The 23,144-nt window shown below is 37.0% G+C and overlaps 2 protein-coding genes across 14 annotated transcripts in view; one reads left to right on the top strand and one right to left on the bottom strand.

The window, feature by feature from the left end:
* The window catches only part of LOC128866970 (hillarin), a 58,046-nt gene extending 49,191 nt beyond the window's left edge, over positions 1 to 8,855 (top strand). For all 10 annotated transcript variants that reach the window (XM_054108052.1, XM_054108051.1, XM_054108049.1 and 7 more), the window contains exons 6-12: positions 3,023 to 3,574; positions 3,650 to 4,092; positions 4,160 to 4,368; positions 4,434 to 4,708; positions 7,983 to 8,096; positions 8,169 to 8,332; positions 8,460 to 8,855. In XM_054108052.1, coding sequence (XP_053964027.1) covers positions 3,023 to 3,574; positions 3,650 to 4,092; positions 4,160 to 4,368; positions 4,434 to 4,708; positions 7,983 to 8,096; positions 8,169 to 8,332; positions 8,460 to 8,610 — 1,908 coding nt within the window. In that variant the 3' untranslated portion in view covers positions 8,611 to 8,855. The remainder of the gene's footprint in view (positions 1 to 3,022; positions 3,575 to 3,649; positions 4,093 to 4,159; positions 4,369 to 4,433; positions 4,709 to 7,982; positions 8,097 to 8,168; positions 8,333 to 8,459) is intronic.
* A 7,496-nt stretch (positions 8,856 to 16,351) lies between these two features.
* The window catches only part of LOC128868876 (heterogeneous nuclear ribonucleoprotein K homolog), a 43,519-nt gene continuing 36,726 nt past the window's right edge, over positions 16,352 to 23,144 (bottom strand). For 2 of the 4 annotated variants that reach the window (XM_054111433.1, XM_054111434.1), the window contains 4 exons: positions 19,104 to 19,235; positions 18,280 to 19,035; positions 18,040 to 18,209; positions 16,352 to 17,468 (listed from right to left, as the gene is read on the bottom strand). In XM_054111433.1, coding sequence (XP_053967408.1) covers positions 17,435 to 17,468; positions 18,040 to 18,209; positions 18,280 to 19,035; positions 19,104 to 19,235 — 1,092 coding nt within the window. In that variant the 3' untranslated portion in view covers positions 16,352 to 17,434. Of the gene's footprint in view, positions 17,469 to 17,941; positions 18,210 to 18,279; positions 19,036 to 19,103; positions 19,236 to 23,144 lie in introns of all 4 variants that reach the window. The other 2 variants (XR_008455169.1, XM_054111435.1) reach the window with 2 other exon arrangements.

The following is a 23,144-nucleotide window of genomic DNA, read 5'->3' as shown; positions in this document are numbered from 1 at the left end:
TAGGTTCAAATATCCGTGCATGAAACACCAAAATCATAGAAACAGTTTTTTCTAATAACGGTCGCCCCTCGGCAGGCAACGGCAAATCTCCGTGTGTATTTCTGCCTTGAAACAGCTTCTCAAAAATATATTTGCCGTTCGAAGTCTGCTTAAAACTGTAGGTCACTCCATTTGTGGAATAACAGCAAGCAGATGTACACCACAAATAGCTAAAAGGAAGAGCTCGGCCAAACACCCAAGCTGTAAGCGGCCGTTCCGATCCATTTAGACCGTTCTCGATTCATTGTGATGCCACAGTAGCAGTTTGCCTGCCACTCCTCAAGATACCATTTTGTTTTAGTGCAAAACCATTGATCTGGCTGACTCTTATATCTCTAAAGTCATCGGTGGCAGGGAAGGCGAAATGTTTTTTGTAGCGGTATAGGTCAGACTATCAATGCATCTCGTGTCGGCTTAAGTGACAATGCGACTTTTAGCGCGCAGTTTGTAGGTTGAGAGAGGTATACCTACCATCTCCATAACAAGAGAGAGGCGATCGGTAGTGCCCTCTCGCGCTAATTTGTCTGCCTTACGATTTCCTTGTATGTCACTATGCCCTGATATCCATATTAAATGTAAGAGATAATGGGAATAAGAGATTCCCGACACTGTGACAGCCTTACCAAGAGATAAATCGCCGCTTGGCTATCAAAAAATATATAGCTTGGCCTAACCAGCCAACTGTTTCATTAATGGCTTGAATTTCAGCCTGAAATACGCTACAGTGATTAGGAAGACGAGCCGAAAAGCTAAATTTTGGCTTCTTACAGCAGACGCCAAAGCCAACTCTATCGTCAAGCTTTAAACCATCAGTACAGAACCGTAAGCAGTCTTTCCGACCAGGTACCATATATTGTCAAGCCATTCACTTTGTAACCGTGATTCTATTATTAAATAACCTATTCAAATATGTTTCATCCAAACAATTTAGATGTTCTTCATCTCCTTTATAACCTAACCTAACCTAACTGGTTTAAATTCAGTATACCATTTGCCTCTATTATGACTGACTACTCGGTATTACTTGTACTTGATAACATGTACCCATGTACATGTAGGTTACATACATACATATGTTGGTATGTATGTATTTATAGGACTATGAATAAGTTCGTGCGGGTTTTTTCGAAATTTGAAACTTTATTGACGTAAAATGGTTACAAATTTAATATTCAAAATATTGTCCATCGCTTACTACTACTTTTTCCCATCTTTCTGGCAATTCACGGATTCCCTTTGTGAAAAATTCGGTCGGTTTTGCCGCAATCCACGAATCGATCCATTTTTTGACTTCATCGTAATTACGGAAGTGCTGGTCAGCCAGGCCATGTTGCATCGATCGGAAGAGATAGTAATCGGATGGCGCAAGGTCTGGACTATACGGCGGGTGGGGTAGGACATCCCATTTGAGCGTTTCTAAGTATGTTTTGACCACTTGTGCAACATGTGGCCGAGCATTGTCATGTTGCAAAATAACTTTGTCGTGTCTATCGGCGTATTGCGGCCGTTTTTCTCGCAGTGCTCGGCTCAAACGCATCAATTGTCGTCGGTAGACATCCCCCGTAATCGTTTCATTCGGTTTCAGTAGCTCATAATACACAACACCCAGCTGGTCCCACCAGATACACAGCATAACCTTCAGGCCATGAATATTCTGCGCCGACGTCGATGTTGAAGCATGGCCAGGGTATCCATACGTTGCCCGACGTTTTGGATTGTCGTAATGGACCCACTTTTCATCGCCAGTCACAATTCGATGCAAAAAACCCTTTCTTTTGTGCCGTTGAAGCAGTTGTTCGCATGCCATAAAACGGCGTTCAACGTCTCTTGGCTTCAATTCATACGGCACCCAATGGCCTACCTTTCGGATCATTCCCATGGCTTTTAAACGTTTGGAAATGGTTGATTGATCAACTCCCAAAGTTTTTGCAACCTCTTCTTGCGTTTGAGCCGGATCTTGATCGAGCAATTCCTCCAATTCGGTATCCATGAACTTTGGCGGCGCACCCTCGCGTTCTTCGTCTTCCAAGCCAAAATCACCACTTTTAAAGCGTGCAAACCACTTCTGGCACGTTCGCTCAGATAGAGCATGCTCACCATAAACTTCCACCAAGATACGATGACTTTCGGCTGCTTTTTTCTTCATATTAAAATAATGAAGAAGAATTCCCCGCAAAAACACATTATTTGGCACGAAATTCGACATTTTCAAGTGTGGTAAAAATATTGTTGTTTACGCTTCAAATAAAAAACTTATACTGACGTTTGTGCCTTACGACAGTAGCTCTCCAATGAATGTTTGGAAATGTGGATCGATGGAATAATAATCAAGTTACGCCATCTGTTGTAAAACCGCACGAACTTATTCATAGTCCTATTATATATATATATATATACATATATACACCAATATATATATATATATATATATAATTGACGCGTACACCCTTTTTTGGTGTTTGGCCGAGATCCTCCTTATATTTGTGGTGTGCGTCTTGATGTTGTTCCACAAATGGAGAGATCAACAGTTTCAAGTCGACTCCGAAAGACAGATATTTTTTTATGAGGAGCTTTTTCATGACAGAAATACACTCGGAGGTTTGCCATTGCCTGCCAAGGGGCGACCGCTATTAGAAAAAACTTTTTCTTAATTTTGGTGTTTCACCGAGATTCGAACCGACGTTCTCTCTCTGAATTCCGAATGGTAGTCACGCACCAACCCATTCGGCTACGGCGGCGTGGTAATTTAATGGTAGTCACCTATTTTTAAATATTATTTTCTGGTGAATTAAAGAAAATTGGATATGGTGGATTCAAATACCTAAAATGTAATGTAATGTTGTATATAAATATAACTCCAGCGTTTCCATAAGTATTTTCAAAATAAATTTGCATACATACATGTATTATTTACTATATAAAATTACTTGATTTTTGCTCATTCGCTTGTGCATGCCGGTTTTTGGTTAATTACACAAAATAGGCACGCGAGGAGCAAGCACATCTTGAGATGAAACATCGCAAGGAGGAAGATGATTTATACCGAAAATTTGCACGTAAACGGGAGGAGGAGGATCGTAAAATACAATCCGAATTCCAAGACGAATGGGAGCGCGAGCTGCAGCGTCTCACACACAAGTTCGAAAAGGAACTATCCACTTCGCGGCGCAATCGCGATGAACAGAATATGCTGACGCTACGGCACGAACAGCAAAAAGAAGATCTAGAAAAGAATATGACACTGCGACGCAGTAAAAAGAAAGAAAGTATTACCCGAAAAATGCTGGAGCACGAAAGATATGAAACAGCTGCATTGGTAGATCGTCAATCGAGTGAAATGTTGGAGTTGATCAGTGCGCGTCGTTCGGAATATATGCAAAATGAGAGCATATTTCTAGATGATGAATTTGACGAAGGAGCCGTCCCCCTAGAATATCCCATGGTGGCACCAGTACCAGCTCCTCCTGCTGTTAGCAAATTCCAAATATATACCGATCCCATTGAATTCGAAGATGTCGATCGCATTGCAATATCGGTGAGCTATTAACTCCAAATTAACTGCATATTGGCGAGAATAAAAATGTTTAATTTTAATTTTTTTGATTTCTAGGTGGCTCAAGAGGATCAGAAGACTTTTACGGACTTGGTACGACAGCTAGTCGGTCGATGCACCACAGACATTGAAAAAGCTCGAACAATTTTCCGTTGGATAACTGTTAAAAACTTGAATGCAATGCATTTCGATGATGACTTGCGTGGGGATACGCCAATGGGTTTACTGCGGGGTATCAAATACGGCACAGAAAGCTACCATGTACTGTTTAAGCGTCTCTGCAGCTACGCCGGTCTGCACTGTGTAGTGATCAAAGGCTATTCGAAAAGTGCGGGATACCAGCCAGGTGTCAAATTCCAGGATTCTCGATTCCGCAACTCTTGGAATGCTGTATACGTAGCAGGAGCATGGCGCTTCGTACAATGCAATTGGGGCGCTCGACATTTGGTCAACGCAAAGGAAGCGCCCAAGACCGGTCGTGGGAAGAATGACAGCTTAAGGTGATTACACATGCATATAAACGTACGCACACGATTGAAAAACATTAATTATTGTATGTCTCGACAGATATGAATATGATGATCACTATTTCCTGACGGATCCACGAGAATTCATCTACGAGTTTTTCCCCCTACAAGAAGAGTGGCAACTACTTAAAAGACCCATAACTCTGCATGAATTCGAAAATCTACCATTTGTGCGTTCGCTTTTCTTCCGCTACGGATTACACTTCGCGGATGAGGGCTATGGAGCCGTAGTTTTCACTGATGACACGGGTGAGTTTTGCAATTTTTTGATTTTATTAGTTTCTTATCAGCCGTACTGAAACACCAATCCACAGGTGCAGCCACAGTTCGTATTGCTATGCCTACAGATATGCAGAGCTGCCTGATTTTTCACTACAATCTGAAGTTTTACGACAGCGACGAGGACTCCTACGACGGTGTCTCTCTAAAGCGTTTTGTTATGCAATCGGTCATTGGAAATATTGTAGCCTTTCGTGTTCATGCGCCATGTTCCGGCGCCTTTCTACTGGACATCTTTGCTAATGCAGTTACGCCCCAAGAATATCTAACAGGCGAACCTATGAAATTTAAATCTGTTTGTAAATTTAAGGTAAGGATGCGGTACATTTTACTACATTTATTTCATAAGTTTCCGTTTTCCGATGTTCCTCTCCTTATCTACCTGATATTCCTTGGTAGTCCAGGAAATTTTCACACACCAAATTTTGGTTATAAAAATTTAAATTATTCATATAAAACATAAAAAATGTGCACTCTTGCAACACAACAAATGGCCCAGTAAAAGCACATAAGGCCCCTCTGCTTAAATTAAGAAGTTTGCGTGATACCTTTTTTTGATTTAATAATGAGTTTTTTTGGATTACATAGTGTTAAGAACACTAATAGACTAGACAGACGATAACGTTAATCGGGATTAACGACTTAATTAGGATTATCTCAGGAATTAAGTGCAACTAATGAGGATTGACAATTAGACTTAATTTTCATAATTTAAGAGGATTAGGAAAATCTTGCATGGAAACATTGCCTAAAAATGACTATTATTTATATTTTATTTATTATTTACATTAATTGTTTTAATATTTCGGAGCAGTTTGAGAAATAGCAAGTTAAGATTTTTTTAAATAAATAATTATTTTTTAGTATCAGGGCACCTGATACCCTTATTTGTCGCCTGTGGTCCATCTTTTACTGACAGGGCTTTCCAACAAATCAGCAGTTCACTTATCCGCGTAACAACGGTCTGTCAGTGTCATTAACGCCCCCGTGCCCCCGTCTGTTTACGCTATAAAACAATTATCATCCAATTGCGGTGCAATTATGTGGGAATTCAGTTTTGATTTTGTAGAATTTTTTTTTCTAACATTTTGTCCATTTAAAACCCGATATTTGAGCGCTTCAAACTTTCATTTTATTACACTAAAATTTGATGGGGATAAAACTACATACTCAAAAGTTTTCGAAATATTCTGATTACAAAATCAATAATTTTGATGAATTTTCTTAAATTTTGCACAAAGTTTGAAATGCTGATTTATGAGCTTTTGTTGAAGAACGAACTATGTTTTTATTGAAAATTAGTTGAAATTAAATATCAAAATGTATAAGGGATGAACGTGAGTTTTTTTTCCGACGTACACTCGTACACTTAAAAAACTCACGAGTTACCAGGCCTTACGGTGTCAATTTGAGCAAAAATTAACAACTTTGTCACGTTTTATTATAAAAATGATATCACCACTTTAATCAAAAATTTGTTTCCATTTTTCGGATATATCGATTATTTTATCCATGTGGAACTTGTTTTTTTTGCGCTATTTTACAGGTTTCGTAAACAATACTGAGAAGATTTATAGTGTGATAATAATTAGGCAAGCAGTGGAATCGCCCTTCTTATAGATAGGGCAGAGGGTACTTAGATTCCAATCATTGGGTGATGCTTTCCACTTCAATTCAACCGGGCTATTCGGGACATGTTTCCCGATTTAGATGTAACTCAAATATGATGCTCTCTTGTCAAAATCATGAGACACGTATTTTTTTGTTTGCCCGAAAAAAAATTATTTCAAGATTTATCGGCAATTTCGTTTTTAGGCTCAAAATCGATTTTTTTAATTATATAAGAAATTTTTTTTTAATTGATCAAAACTTAGTCAAAAATGAACCGATTTTAATGATTCTGGGTTCTAAATGATCGTCCTTACTTGCACGAGCGACTTCATGTACAAACAATAGCACAAAAGTAGTTGAAAATGTTTAATTTTGCAAAAAACAAAAAGTGGGAAACAGCTTTTTACTCAAAAATTCATTACTTAAAAACAACTGATTTTAGCAACTGGGCATTCAGCTTGAAGGTGAAGCTTGAGGTGACCTCTTGATTTGGAAAAAGTTAAAAAAAAATACTCTTTTTGAAATATTGAATTTCGAAAAAATGTCGCACTTTTTGTTTTTTGCAAAATAAAAAGTTTTCAACTACTTTTTTGAATCATTAAAATCGGTTCATTTTTGACCAAGTTTTGATCAATTAAAAAAAAATTTCTTATATAATTAAAAAAATCGATTTTGAGCCGATAAATCTTGAAAAAAAACTTTTTCGGTCAAACAAAAAAATACGTGTCTCATTATTTTGACCAGAGAGCAACATCGGAAAAAATAGTTTCGAGAAAACACGCTTATACCTGGGCGTCATACTCCAAAGCGGTTTCGTTTTAAAGGGCTGTAACGTCTAAACTACAAAGAAATTCAATGTAAAAATTTACAAGTATATTTTTGAAAGTATGAACTATCATAACATGAAAAAATATCATTTTTTTTCGAAATTCTAGTGGGTAGTGAATAAAAAAGAATGTCTCTTGAATCCAACGTTGCATATGATTTGGTTGCACTGCGTTATTATAATAATTTGTGTGTCAAATTGTTAAGTAATTTCAATAGTTTCTAAAGCATTCCGCTGGAAAGTATGAAAAGTGGTTTGATTCCGTCGTAGGACGAGCCTTTTGACTAGTAAAAAATATAATACTTATACTTAGAAGCACTGGCCTAAGCATGTCGCTTGTGAGTTAGGTGGCTTCAAACAAAAGGCGTCTTCTATTCGCCATTTCTCTACTCGCTATCTCTGAGCTCTGCTCACTTGCCGAAAATTTGCATGCAAAATCAACAACAAAGTCGTCGAACAAGATTCGGCGCTAGCAAGTACGGTTATACCTCATAAAACTGGTAAAGGGTGATTAAATTTCAAGGGCCGATGTTGAATGTGAACTACACCTAAACGTCAACGACACCGTTGGACTTCTTTCTTTGGGGTAATTTGAAAGAAAAGGTGTACGTTGAAAATCCAGCAACAATTCAAGAGATAAAGAATGAGATAATTCGACACATTAACGGCATAGAACCTCAATTATGCCTCAGCGTCATCGAAAATTTAGACTATCGGATGGGGGTATGCCGCCGATGCCGTGGCGGCCATTTGGCCAATATTTTATTCCGTACATAATTGAGTCATACCAATATTATCATAATAAAGAGAAATGATAATAATTTCCTAAAAAATTGTATTTTATTCAAAATCAACACTGGCCCTTGAAACTTAACCACCCTTTAGATGAGGAACTATTTGCATTTCGTGGTCTTTATCATAATAAAGAGAAATGACAATAGTTTCCTAAAAAATTGTATTTTATTCAAAATTAACACCGGCTCACTATTCTACAAACAAATGTAATTTTACACAACCCTTTCCAGCATTGCTAAGATATGTTTATTTATACTAATTGCCACTTGCTAACGCTTGGCGAAAATGAGAGGCTTTATGATTAATTTATACTTGAATACATATATACATTTTACTTCTTTTGTATCTTCAGATATGCTGTGAAGAATTACAAACAGTGATGGTACCATTGCCGGATTGCGCAAGTGGGGAATGGGGGCCAACCAAAGCGACACGGCTTTTTGGATTAATACCAATAACTCACCAGGTAAACGAGTAATTGTAAATACTTACCTTAAACACTCAAAATAAAAACCGAATCAATGTTTGATATTTTCAGGATCCACTTATATTTGCCGGGCGAGGTTTGGACCTTCAGTTTCGCATGTCACGTCCGCTGACAGATTTTATGGCCACACTGCACAAGAACGGAATTGAAGAGAAGAAACTCTCTAAGTACGTGACGCACAGCACCTTGGACGACATTGTGACATTCATAATAAAGTAAGTAGCAGAATAAACAAATAAAAAAAAAAAACAAACAACAACTTCGTATATATTATACAATATATGCAAGCCCATAGTAGACGTGGTAATTAACGTGAACTCTGATTACTCAAATGTTTCACAGCTTTCCCGAAGAGGGTCAATATGGCTTGGATATCTACACCCGAGAAGCTGGAGCTATGGCTGCACATCATAGCAACTCTTCATCGTCCGGCGAAAAGCATCTACTCACGCACTGCTGTAAATACCTAATCAATTCATCGAAGCGAAACTAAATGCGCATTAATACATATGCAAACTTATTTATGATTGTATGCAATGTTGTTACAATAATTTTAGTGTAAATGTGAGAATTACCCATTAGCCCTAAGAGTTTTCTATGATTAACACCAATTGTTTTTAAACTTAATTCTATGCATATTAATATATTATACATATTAAAATCCAAATAATATTGAAATTTGTACAATTTTACAATAAAGAAACAATAAATATACACCATTACAATTTGTGGACCCGTTGCAAACTTCTTTAATGAACTGCTTTTTTTACCTGTCCTATGTGAATTTGGAATTTTCCTTTATTCGCATATTACATTTTTGTAAATATGTTAGCTTAAATATGGGGAAAAAGTAATTTTAATGAAAAATTAATTATGATGCCAAAAAAATGGCAAATTTCTTCTTCTTCTTGATTTATGCGATAGCCGCTTTGCCCCTTGGGTGCATTTGACGCCTGAGACCAGGTCATGCACTTGTTTGCCATAGGAGCGGATAAACGTGATTTAAGTTAAGGCAATAGGTCTGTTCCTGCACAAATTATCCAGTAACTTAATTTCCGAGAATTCGAGAGAAAACTATCAAACAAAGTACATGAAAGCAAAACCTGTAACAATTTGCAAGTTTTAGGAACAGCTGATTAAATTGTTAGCCGGAAAAATCACAAAATTTTAAAATAAAAATAAAATTAAGCAAATAAAATGCAAAATAACGCGCTTCGGATCACATGATTTCATCTTGTAATTTTTTCCATTACATCATCGCTGCCAGATGAAGGGCATTCCTTTATAAATTGCAAATCGCAATTTTTAATTCGTTTTTATTTTGACTTTGCGATCAGCTATTTTTCTCACTTTTAAATCCACGTTTCATCACCAGTTAAAATCTTCTAAAGGAAGTTCTAGTATTTTCTCGACTCTTTAATGAGGTCTTTCGAATGTTGTATTCTGAGGAATTTTTAGTCCTCAGTTAACTTGTGCCGAATGAAACGTGCACAGACCTTTCGTAAACCCAATTGATCAGTTAAAATGTGATAAATCGATGTTTTTGAGATATTCAACTCCGATTCCATGAATTTCAACGATGATTTCGGTTCATTTTCAATAAATTTACGAACAAGTTCGATGGAGTTTTCGGTGATTACTGATCTTGGGCGGCCCGTATGTTCATTGTCATTTATGTCGTCACAACCATCTTTGAAACGTGTAAACCACTCATGAACTCTAGCACGAGATAGGGGGCGTCCATAAATTACGTGAGATGTTTAAGGGGGGAGGGGGTCGAGTAACATCTCATCTAATCTTACGTTGGAGAGAGAGGGCGGTCTCGGCAAATATCACGCAATTTTTTTTTTCTGAATAAAACAAAAAAAAATTATACTATTTTGGTCCATTATCCAGATTGTACATGTTTAAGATTTAATCTTAGCGTAATCGTAGCATGATTAAAATCATTCACTAATTCGTTCGAAAGAAAATAATTTCATTCATACCTCGACGTTATACATTACTGCTGTCAAACCACCATATTTGTTTTATACCAAATAGCTCAATTTAATCTGAATTTACGGTACAGTGTAGCCCTTCGTTTGCTTTCGCGCCACTATCAGCCGAACGCGCGACTCGATGAACAAGAGCGAACGAGCTGAGTGGCAGCGACACACGGACAGGTTCCAACCTTCTTTGTTTAGAGAGAGCCAATATTTACTCCTGGTACATTGCAGTTGATTCATATCAAATTTTTATGCGTGCCAATTTTTTTTTTTTTTTTTTTTTAGTTTTTTAACGAGCGTCAATAATGTCAATAAATTTTTATTAAGAGTTACAAAAGGAAATTGTTTTTAATTTTTTTTTTAGGTTGTGAAATGCGATGATCGGAACTGCTGCAGCCCACGCCGGAGTGATCTGCATATGATTCTTCACGACCGTTTTCTGCCACCTCCATACCCTATCACTTAGGTTGATTGACGTTTGATAATTCCGGACTTTAAAGAACATGACAGAAAGTCATTTGCTCCATTTCTAATACGCTTACCGATTAAACCGCTGAATGCCTTTATCAGCACGCCTTATGATGTCTATTGCCCAAGTATACGTGATTTAGAGAAAATATGCTGCAGTACATGCGGTATTTACTTCGCATCTATCACAAGAGCTGCAGAGCACAGGCGAGCAGCTCACATTGCACCAGCTAATCAAGCGCGTATGTACCGCAAAGTGCGACCCTCACGGATTGTCGCAAGACGAGCTAATGAGTTACTGTGCGCAAGCGTCAACGGCTTAGAATCGCTAGATCAGAACGAAGTTGAAGGAGCAGATGATTTTACTGAAAATCATATGGACATGTTGGTCCCAATAGTCTCTCTTGAAACCGCGCATGATTCTCCATGGACTGAATTAGAGTAGATATTCTGTTTTTAATCGCAGTAGTTACGATTTAAGTTTTCTACTCGTATTGTTAAATTTTTATTACACTTAAACTCTCAGCAATATTGATTACTAGTCTTAACTAGTCGTAAATAAAAGCACGAAGCAATTTTTTTTTCTTTTTACAATAACAATCTAACGCGTTTACATAAGAAACCCACATTTTGAAAAATCTCACGTGAGATTGGGGGATGGGCGAGGGGGTTGAATAAAATCTCACGACATCTCATCAGGGGGGGAGGGAGGTTCAGAAAATTGAAAAAACACCTCACGTAATTTATGGACGCCCCCATAGACAATCATCGCCATAAACTTTTTTCATCTATTCAAATATTTCGATAAACGCTTTACCGATTTTAAAACAAAATTTAATATTAGCTCTTTATTCGAAACTCATTTTGGTACCGATGACATAAACATACTGACACTTTTGACGCAATAACCTCGCTTCCGCTGATACGAATGTCACCAAGCATTCACTGGAAGTCCGCTAGGGATGCAACTTCGAACGGACAAACTCATTAAAAATATGGCGCCATCAAAAACATGTTTATGACGCCAGTCTTGTTTATTTTGGACTTCACCTTGTACTCTGTACTTAGGCACATTAGGAAAATTCAGTAAAGTATAAAAGGATTTAGATAATTAAAAATACCTCAAGGTACATATCTTTTTCCTCGGCAACACATATCATTAACACTTTTCACACACCGAGCTCTAAGAAATAACAAACAGAACAATGGAGTTGCGGTTACCTTTGTTGACGCGTAAATAGGATACTGAGGATGTGTTCACTTCTGAGGTGAAACAGATAATTTAAATTGAGTTCGCGTTCCTCTCTATGAGATTTTAACATTAATTTGGGAATTTCGAAGCTTTTAATTTTTTATTTTTCACACATGGGAGCAAGCACTGTGCAGTGTGGTAACTATGCATGTCGACGGTGGTCCATACAGTGGTTTCTTTTTAAAAATTCAAGTAATTAAAAAATCAATTTATTCTTGTATACTAATGGTTTATTCGAAAGTGTAGGCATTTGACATATGACTGTGTCAGCTGGCTTCACAGTAACGCATCCTGGTACCCTAATTTTCCAAGGCCTTACTCAGTATTCGCCTTAAGCGTCTGGATCATTAATGGATTTTCCGCATAGCATCGATCCTTCACGTCACCCCACAAAAAAGTCTAACGGCGTCAAATTGCAACTCCGGGTTGGCCAGTTGGCATCGTCGAAATGGCTGATAACCAGATTACCGATCTTAGTGTGCTTGAGCCGTGTGGCATGGCGCAACATTTTGCTGCAATCAAAAATAGTCGAAGTGCATGTCTTCGATTTCCAGCCACACAAGGTCGTTTATCAAGACTCTGTAGAGCTCAACGTTGACCAAAATGCTGTTTTCAGCAACCTTTTCGAAGAAAAATGGGCCTCCCCTCCAAACTCTCACGCTCTGAGGATGGTCAATACATACACAGGTATAGCAATTTTGCTTGTTAACATGGAAAAGGTGATTTTGACTTGTCTTCAATAAACGCACTGCTTTGGCTTTGGAAAAAAAATTGCAATATTTTCCAATGTTGTTCAAGTTATGAAGCCATTCATTTCGTTCCGCGGAAATATGTATGAAACTGACTTTCCGTTGAGATTTCCCGCGTGAAAGAGCAGTCACTACCAAAATAATTGATTAAAAAACAACCGCTATATGGACCAACCTGTATAGATATAAATGATACGACTTTGAATGTTATTCTGCAGGTCGGTTGCAAAATACACGTAAAGAAACTATACTGAATATTACAATAACAAAATTAAAAACAATCCCAAAATTAAAAAAAAAGGTTTTTTTTTTCAAAAAAATAAAATTTTTCAATAAAATTATAAAAATGTTGAGAAGTACCGAAGATATTTCACTTTAAAACATTTGTTACTATGTGTACTTACTTTTCGTCCTCCACATCAATTGCGCAGTGAAACTTGTTTTTCAAATTACAAAAAAAAATCAAAAAAATTAAAAAAAAAATGTTAAAAATAAAAAATTATAAAAATGCTTAAAATAACCGAAGATATTTTACTTTAAAACACTCGATACAAAAATTTTCAACACTGAAATCGTTTTTTTTTTTTAATTTTTTTAAAATACTTTGTACTCAAATTAACAAATAAATCAATTTTCAGAAAAATCTACGGCAAAATACTTGGGTCATTTGACATGGAATCGCTCATTTGTGATTTTGTCATAAATTTTATAATAAGATTGATATTTTCTAACTTTTAGTGAAAAAAATGGAGTCACTAAAGATCTCCTCACAGCAATCATCGCCACTTATAAGCTTGCGTTTTCTAAAAAATCAAAATGATGCAAATCAAACGGTGTATATTTATATATGTATACAGTACGATACTTACAATATATTTTTCTTTTCATTGCCTACTCATTTCTTGCAACATTAGAAAATGTTTGCCTCAATACTTGCAACATTATTGTTTTTGAGTATAAAGCTCGGGGAAGTACCGTCAATGGAATTCTGGTAATGACATTTTTTGAATTGAATCAGCTGAACTAATGTAGGGGAAATACTCATTAAGAAACTCTCAAGATTTCTCGAGTTTCCAAATATGGAAAAGGCGATGTTCAGTTTGTTTGCGAAACAAAGGGCCAAAAACATACCAATTACAAGTGATATGATAAAAGAGAAAGCCAAGTTTTACATACCAAAATTCAAGAAGTCTGGAGGCTTGAACTCTAGCAATGGTTTGTTGCAAACATTAATAAGTGGCATGGAATACGATGGCTAAAAATTTGCGGAGAAAAATTATCAAATAAGAAAATTATCCATGAACCCATTTTTGGACAAATTTAACAAAACTTTTATGGACTTAATTTTGACAAAAGAGCAGATATACAATGCGAATGAGCTTGACTTATTTTGGAAGCTCTTACGCGTGCGCTCAAAAGATATCTCGGCTACGGTGCATAAGATCAGTAAGGAGAGAATAATGTTTCTTGCTTGTAAAAATGCCGCTGGAAATCATAAAACTAAAACAATGATTATTGGCAAATCGGCGAATCCGGGTTCATTAAATTTTTTTACTGATATGCCTGTTGTCTACAAAGGAAATAAAATTGCTTGGATGACCTTAGCTTTATTTGAAAAATAGTTTGTTCCAGAGGTATTTTAATTTCTTGTCGAAACCAATAATCCCGTTTTAATCAAAAATTGTTAATAAGTAAATAAGCAAGTAAAAGAGTTATTTCGATCGTAAAATCTTTCTGAAAAAGCACTTATTATTGATAATGATCCATGCCATCCCAAAGACGGCGAGTTATAGAGCTACGACGGCCAAATATCGATAATGTGCTTCCCTCCAAACTGTAAGGCTCTAATATAACGGGTGATTTTTTAGCTATTATCTTTTTCAACAGTTGGTTTGAGCAGTTGACTCACGTTTCGTGTTTTGTTTCACTGTCAAACATCTTCAGTTTGGTCTATAATTTAACCATGAATCGTCTTACAAACGAACAACGCTTGCAAATCATTGAATTTTATTATAAAAATGTGTGTTCTGTTAAGAAAGTTTATCGCGCGCTTCTTCCATTTCATGATCAGTTTAATCGACCCAATGAAGCGGCTATTCAAGCTATTGTGACTAAATTTACAACCAAATTTACATTATTGGACATCAAACCACCAACACGCTTACATAGAGTGCGAACTGAAGAAAATATCGCAGCTGTATCGGCCAGTGTTAATGATGACCATCAATTATCCATTCATCGCCGTTCGCAGCAATTGGGCTTCTGTTACTCAACAACGTGGAAAATTTTGCTGGTGCAAGAATTGAAGCCGAACGACCTACCGCAACGCAGAATTTTTGGTGAATGGGCTCTTGGAAAGTTGGCCGAATACCAACTTTTTTATCGAAAAATTGTGTTCAGCGACGAAGCTCATTTTTGGATCAATGGGTACGTAAATAAGCATAATTGTCGATTTTGGAGTGAAGATCAGTCAGAGAATTGCAAGAGCTATCAATGTATCCAGAAAGGTCACAGTTTGGTGCGGTTTATGGGCTGGAGGTATCATTGGACCGTACTTCTTCAAAGATGCTGCGAATCGTAACGTAACTGTGAATGGTGAGCGCTACCGTGATATGATATCCAACTTTTTTTTGCCCAAAATGCAAGAGCTTGACTTGCATGACATGTGGTTTCAGCAAGACGTGGCCACATGCCACACAGCACGCGTAACAATGGACTTGTTGAGAGGCGAGTTTGGTGAACATTTTATTTCACGTTCGAGACACAGATCGTACGATATAACGCCTTTAGATTATTTTTTGTGGGACTATGTTAAAGCTCATGTCTATTCAGACAAGCCTGCTTCAATTAACGCATTGGAAGACAACATTAAAGCATTTATATGTGAGATAGCGGGCGAAACATTGGAAAGAGTATGCCAAAATTGGACTAAGCGGGTGGACCATTTGAAGCGCAGTCGCTGTCAACATTTGCATGAAATAATCTTGAAACATTAAATTACTGTACTATCGATTTAAATAAAAATTTCATGCATTTTTCTGAATTTACGTGTTTTTTTGAAAAACTTTCCTATAGCGCTTAAAAAATCACCCTTTAAAAAATCCCTCTTAAGTCACATTGTCGCTCGTGGAGAAACTATCGCTGAGTGACTGCGAAATATCGACCTGAACAAAGCAATATGCTTTTTAAGTGTATGGGATGCTCGCTCTTACCGAACTTCAATTTAGTCATCGTTTCAAAAACCGTTTGAAAAGCGTCTGGCTGGAATTGTGGCATCATTGAAACTTATCGCTTTAAAGTGAATTTAATTAATATATTAAAAACAAATAAACTTGGATTGTTATCAGTAATAAAACTATTTTAATTTGTATGGAAAAAATACCTCAGTACTTGCGACAACCTCGAAACTTGCAACGAGCCCGGTTTTCATTTCGTGCAAGAATCAAGTTTCTACTGTGCATGCCTAAAAAACTCTTAGGCGAACCCTTCACGTTCAATTAATATCACGATGTTTCGATCGTAATACTATCGATTCATATTGTTTATTGGCCGTTAGAGTGAAATATTGGTGGAACGTGATCCATAGCACAAAATACCTACAATAATATTTTGAAATCCATCAATTTGGATCTCGATCCAAACATCACAATAATTATTGCACGCACAGCATTATTTTCTTTTGCATTTCGGCTTTCACTCAAACTCATTCTAAAAATACGAGTCATCTGGAATTTCTAGGAACCGATTGCTGGAAATTAAAAGTCAACGCAAAAAGTATTTATTTTATATTTATATCTTTATTATATGTACTTTGAAATCTTACAAAGTTCGCTTTATGCGTATAGAACAAGAATTCTATATACTTATTTAAATAGCGAGAAGAAAAATAGCAGACCACGTAATTCTCTGTGTAATGTCTGAATAATTACATCTTTTACAATATAGTTAGTAAATTGTTGGTTGTATGGTATGCACAAGTTTCCACAAATGAAACTGCTAAAAACTACGCGAACTCTCAGTTGCAATTTTAATAGACCTTACAACTAATGCAGTTAGTTTGTAATCTATTTGGTATTATAGTACTTGTTTTTGTAAATCAAAATTTTGGGTTAATCATCTACATACACAGTCCGTAGCAGTGTGGCTATCTCCCCTTAGAGAGAAAAACGTGTTTTTAATATTTTCATTAGAGCTTTCTAGAAATTTACTTCTGTAACGGTGTTTCATCCAACCCGCTGATGTTAACGGAACTTGCTTCATGAAATAGTGACACTTTCCACTTCCAATAGACTTAATCTTAAATACTTTTTCTCCATTTCGTCACGTCTTGCACGTCGTCAAAGAATAAATTTCCGACAATTGATTAATACAATGAGACTATTGTAAAAGGGCGCATACACATTTCACAAGTTCACTTTTCAAGACCTATAACATCAACAGATCGGACGCAATGTTCAGTATTGTATGTGGAAAACATTAAAATCACATTTTTGCAATATCGAGAGGATATCCTAAGCGCTCGGACTGTAAATATGTATGTATGCATGTATTATGATCCCTCTTACACTCATTTGGAATTTATAAGAACTTAGCTGGTATGACAATAATCAAGATATGGTGGGAATTTACACAAAAAATTAATCAACTCTTATTATAGTTTGCTTATTTGGTCTTTTTAATTGTTAATTGTTCTTTTAATTTAATTAAAAACGAAGATTTCTGAATAAAATCATATTAAGTGTAGAATTAATGAAATTTAAGGAGGTTGTAAGTCTTAAAGGTAATATTTTTTGCGTATATATTTTTTGTTTGTCAAAAACATGGACGCATTCTGACATCCATAGCTTGGCGATGTATGACTTAGAAGTTTCGCCGACCGTTGTTCTCGTGCACACTGCAAAACAAAATAGTATACAGTTAATATTGCTGAATGGTCATTTAAATGTATAAAAATTTAATATCATATTTGGAGACATAGCCACAAGGTTTTAGTATGCTAACAGTTAAATTTGACACATATACAATATTTGTTAACACTGAAACAAACCCATGGAGAACAAAACCGATTAGTTATATTTATAAATGTATATATCTATGTATGTATGTAAATGAAGGCACTAATACACTTTGTAAGAAGACAAGGGATTTATTGTTACTTGTGAGACAAAACAACAAAATCACTAGTCTTCCACGCAAAATGTATCTGACAGCGATTAGTTGAGCGAAAAATGTAGTAGCACAAGCGTTTCTATGCGTTTGAATATCCCATTATTTGAATAACACACTTTAGACCATTTAACCACAATCACCACTTTAGTACACATATAAATGTTAAGATTATCGATCAATTGATTAGTATTTTCTTACTTTTCTTTGTGAATTATAATGAATATGAGTTTTGTTTTTTCGATAATTTCATGAGTTAGAGAACTTGTTCATACTTTTAGGATGTGTTCGACACCAACCTCTGTTGTAAAAGATACTGGGCCATTTGGATTTGCTTAGGGTTACCGGAAATGGTGATGATACGGTCAGTTGAACCAGGTAACGGTTCGTCGATAGTAATGTAGGCACCAGACTCATTACGGATACGGCGAATACGGCCGCCTCCCTTGCCAATTATAGCACCAGCCAACTGCAAAAAAACCACATACAATTAGTCAAACTTTTCAATATATTATTATATACTTGCACAATGTACTCACATCTTTCGGTATGGTAACCTGCGTGCTGTTTTTAGGATCGTGACCATTCGGAAGATTTCCGGAATTACCACCATTCGGTCCATTGTTGTTGGGTCCTGGACCGAAACCTCCAGAGCCACCTGATCCCATACCACCTCCACCACCAGATCCCATGCCATTGTTATTGTTTGGACCACCGAACCCACCGCCTTGATTCATGCCGCCGCCACCAAAGTTTCCACCGCTATTCATTTGGTTGCCACCGAAACCGCCACCTGGGTTGCCACCACCAAAGTTGCCTTGATTGCCAGGACCGAAGCCACCGCCACCACCACCGCCGCCGCCGCCGCCGAAGTTACCAGATGGTACATTATTTCCACCAAATCCACCGCCGTTGCCGCCGAAATTACCGCCACCGAAACCGCCACCTCCTCCAAAGTTACCACCGCCGAAATTGCCACCACCATTATTGCCTCCGAAACCATCATCGTTAGCCCATGGATTTATGAATGGATTATCACGCCGGCCGCCGCTGCGACTACGATCATTACGTCCACCACGATCGTTGCCAAAATTGCCGCCGCCGCCGCCGCCACCACCACCATTACCACCGCCACCGCCACCACCGCGTCCACCACGCGACTGGCGATTGTTGCCACCACCACCACCACCACCGTTGCCGCCGCCACCACCAGAGCCGTAACCACCATATTCGTCGGCGTACATACGATCAAAATTGGTTGGATCATAATTATGGACTGGACCCTTGATGGGGGTCTGAAAATATTAAACAACAGACAATAAATATTTTCACTTATTCTATTCCAAATGCAAAGAAAACCTACTTCTCTTGTCAGCGAGATGACCTCACGTATAGCATCAATCACCTGGGACTGTTTGCCGACAGTTTGCACCACTCGATCTGTACTTTGCGGTGCAACATTCGAGAAAACCTTCAAAATACGACATCCAATTTTCTGAAAAAAAGAAAACAAATATAAATATATTAATAAAAAATCAGGCGCTAAAAGAAAGACGTTTGAAAAAAATTTAATATCTAAGTAGTATATCCCAATTATAAGGGATTTCTTTTTCTCCAAAGTAATTTATGTACATACATATGTACATCTATGTATGCAAGTACATATACGAGTGCTCTAGAAAAAAAAATTGGAGCTAACAGATTTTCTTTAAGCCTCCGTTGGGCACCCAGGTCTAGCCAGACTATTTCGACTTTGGGTGTGAATTTAACATATTTCTATTACAGCTAACGGACTTGAGCTTCCAGGTTCGGTTAGTTTGACATGGTTGCCCATAGGGAAGGCACACTTGGACGAAATTCAAAAATCCGTCATTTGCGATACCATTTAAAGAAGATAAGATGCGGGGAAGAAAGGAAAGACGAGGAAGGGATGTGTATTTGTTGAAGACAACCGTACGATGACTGATTTACGGTGGTGTTATCCTCTTCGTACTACTGATAAAATTCATCAAGTTTTTAATATCCATGCCTGTTATATCAACTTCCAAGTAGCTTCCTAAAAAGGATCCTCGAACAGGACGAAATAATGCCAGACCAGGTGCCCAGCTGAAGGTTTTAAAAAAAAGTTGTCCAACCGAGGGTTAAGCCAATAATAAAAAAAATGTATTTATATGAATTCTTAAGCGCTAAACCCCATTAATTGAATGCGTGTTCGGCGAAAAGTGTTAAATCGAATTAAGTTTTTATATTGAAAGTCCACAAATGTGTAATTCCAGTAGAATAAACTTTGTACTAGTCGAAAAATTTGCTAATACTTAAACCACAGATTCGTTATGTTGAAAGCAAATCTTTTTGAATTTATGTTACGAGGATTGCATCATTTCTGAACATCAAATTCTTTCGTGTGTGTAGTATTGGTAGAAGCAGTGATACAAAGTTATTCCCTTCTTTTATGGTACAATAATTCACACCACGCGATACAATACGATATAATAGAGGCTTGACCAAATAGGCGACAGTTACATTTGAAGAGGCCAGAGGGGTCCGAAGAGGAATGTAAGGCGACACTTTTACACAACCTACAAACACAAAAGTTTGACACGAAGCTGAAAAGTTGAGTCACAGCCTTACAAAGTGAATGAGAAGCCTGTTTTGTTCACCCTTCAATGCAACCAACATTCAATCATTCAGTCAGCGAAACATACACTTCCAAGTACACGAACCTGTAATAACAAAACAATTTTATTAATTATGAACATGAACAAACACAATCGGCAATGTACCCACTAACATCCACCAACACCAGAGCTAAAAGCCTTGCCATACCAGCGCACATATGTACATACGTCCAAGATAAAGCTTACCCAAAGGAATACAATTGAAAGTAGTCACAAAGAATATGAACGAGTGGAAGGGCGAACAACAGCCATCATAGTTGCTATCAGTAAATGTAAGGCCAAATATAACCAGCTAAAACATACCTTTCTCTCCCATAGTTAAGTTATTCTATTTGCCTTTTTTATATTAATTAATACGTAAGTGTTCTTATTCTTATTGATTAACGAAAACGTTCACAATGACATTGTTCCAAGTAAAATAAAAATCAGTTATGTACAACTGAGCGACGACCGAAAACTAAAGACATCCGACATCCCTGGCGCAGACGAGGATATGGTTACCGAAATGCCGAACGAAGATGTTGCCGCGACCAATCTTAATATTGAACTAGTTGGACTGAATTCATGAATTCCGAAACGCTGTGTCAGCATTGACAATGGGTACCGCCGACTGCTGTTAATAACCACGCGCACGCAACTCATAAGGGAGAACTATACTGAGAAATGACCAAACCGGCACCAAATGACAGGAATAGTCAGTCGCATGTATGTACACACAAAGTCCTATCTACATACTGAAGTAATACTAATACAAGTAGATATATACCGACATGTGAACCAGTAGGTACGATTGAACTTGGAAATGCCAATACAAATGCACGTGAATAAAAAAAATACATACACGACATCATATCATTCGATACAGATATGGACGGACACACACACTCGCACACATATACAAGATATATGCTCTTCTCTCTGACATGACTTCATGCTCACAGGATAAAAAGGATAAAACTAACCGAACTTGGCCATAAACATGCATGGCATTGTGTGACTACGATACGCAACGGAACCGGTGTTCGGCAAACACATGCGCAGTTCATCGTTTCTCGTATTCTATTGAATATATCTGCCTACATACATGCATACGTATTATATACGTACGTATGGATGTGTAAGCTACCCTACCCACAAGCATAGTTTCTGGCACAGGCATACATTCACACATACACAAACAACAGAGAGTGCACAAAAAAGGAAAAGAGAGACAAACACCACACCATACCGAATTTTCGAAATGAAAAATAAGTTCATTGAATTCAATGATTATGATTTCATGCGCAGCAAGCATTCGCTTTTCCTATCCTCTTCAGAAATTCAAGGAGGCCAGGAAGTAGTACAATTAAAATTTAATGGGGCAAAAAAGTATGCACAGCAAATCTACATACATAGCACATGCGAGCAGTGCTTTTGTAGATCGCATTATTTTTTAAGAAAAACAGGGCGCACTTCTATCATATTCTAAAATAAAGAGAAACACTGTTTTTACCAAAATTAGCGATAGACCAGATGAAGAAGAAAACAACAAAACTGAAAAAAAAATTCCAAAAAAACGAAGCAACTGCTTAGGGCATATGCAGCATAGGACGTAAATAATAAAATGCATGTGCCACATACAGCAGATAAGTCATTCAGGTAGACATGCGAGTGTTAAGCTGGTTGTTGCAAGCGACTATGCTTATTCATGTCCACCAGCTGCCGTTCAATCCATGTTGGCCATTAAAAACGCAGGAAGAGGTGGGCATGTACACTGCCACAAAACACAAATACAAAATTATGTACATATGCGCTCCTATATACGCACACATACACGTAAAAATATAAAAATTTACTTATACAATAAAACTGGGTTTAAGTTCCCGCCAGGCTTTCCATGGATGTTTGTACGAGAGTGTACGATTATGTGCTCGGGTATCGCACACACCGTCATTGCAGAAATAAACGAATACATTTGCACGTGAATATTTATGTTGTACACCTTCTCAAAGAAAGGTTTTGAGTGTTAATCCTTCGGCATAGGTCTATAAACCTGCACTTTTTCATTTACAAAGTCATTTACGAGGAAAGGAATATTTACACTTTTAAATACCTTTTTAACCGTATTCCTGATCTTGGAGTCTTCTTAGAAGATGGGGCAAAATTAATCAGCCGTTACAATTTTTTATTTGGGTTTAATATTTTTATTATTTTCATTTGCCAAGATTTATAATTTTTGCAAATAGTGTCGTACGTCAATCGTATGTAACACTTGTGAAATAGACACATGCAGAATTCAAACAGACTAGCAATGGGTGCGCGTAAAGTTCAAATTAAATATTTCCATGACTTGAAATATTTTGTTTTTAAATAAATAGTTATTCAACACAAAAATTGGATGATTAATTGTGCACCACCTTGTACATGTATTTATGTAATATATATATTGGTTGTTTGGCCGAGCTCCTCCTCCTATTTGTGGTGTGCGCTTTGATCTTTTTTTTTTCAAATAGAGGGACCTACAGTTTTAAGCCGACTCCGAACAGCAGATATTTTTTTTTATGAGGAGTTTTTTCATGGCAGAAATACACTGGGAGGTTTGCCATTGCCTACCGGGACAACACACCATTAAGGGGTTAGGGGTAGTCAGAATTTTCAAAAAATCGATTTTGTTTTTTTTGCATTTTCTTATAGTATAATGTTTTAAAAATATTGTGTAAAAATTTGAAGTGAATCCGACAAATACT

This window comes from Anastrepha ludens, chromosome 6, assembly GCF_028408465.1.
Source record: "Anastrepha ludens isolate Willacy chromosome 6, idAnaLude1.1, whole genome shotgun sequence".
NCBI lineage: Eukaryota > Metazoa > Arthropoda > Insecta > Diptera > Tephritidae > Anastrepha > Anastrepha ludens.
The sequence above is the reverse complement of the archived record's forward strand: the minus strand, read 5'-3'. Positions and strand labels throughout refer to the sequence as shown.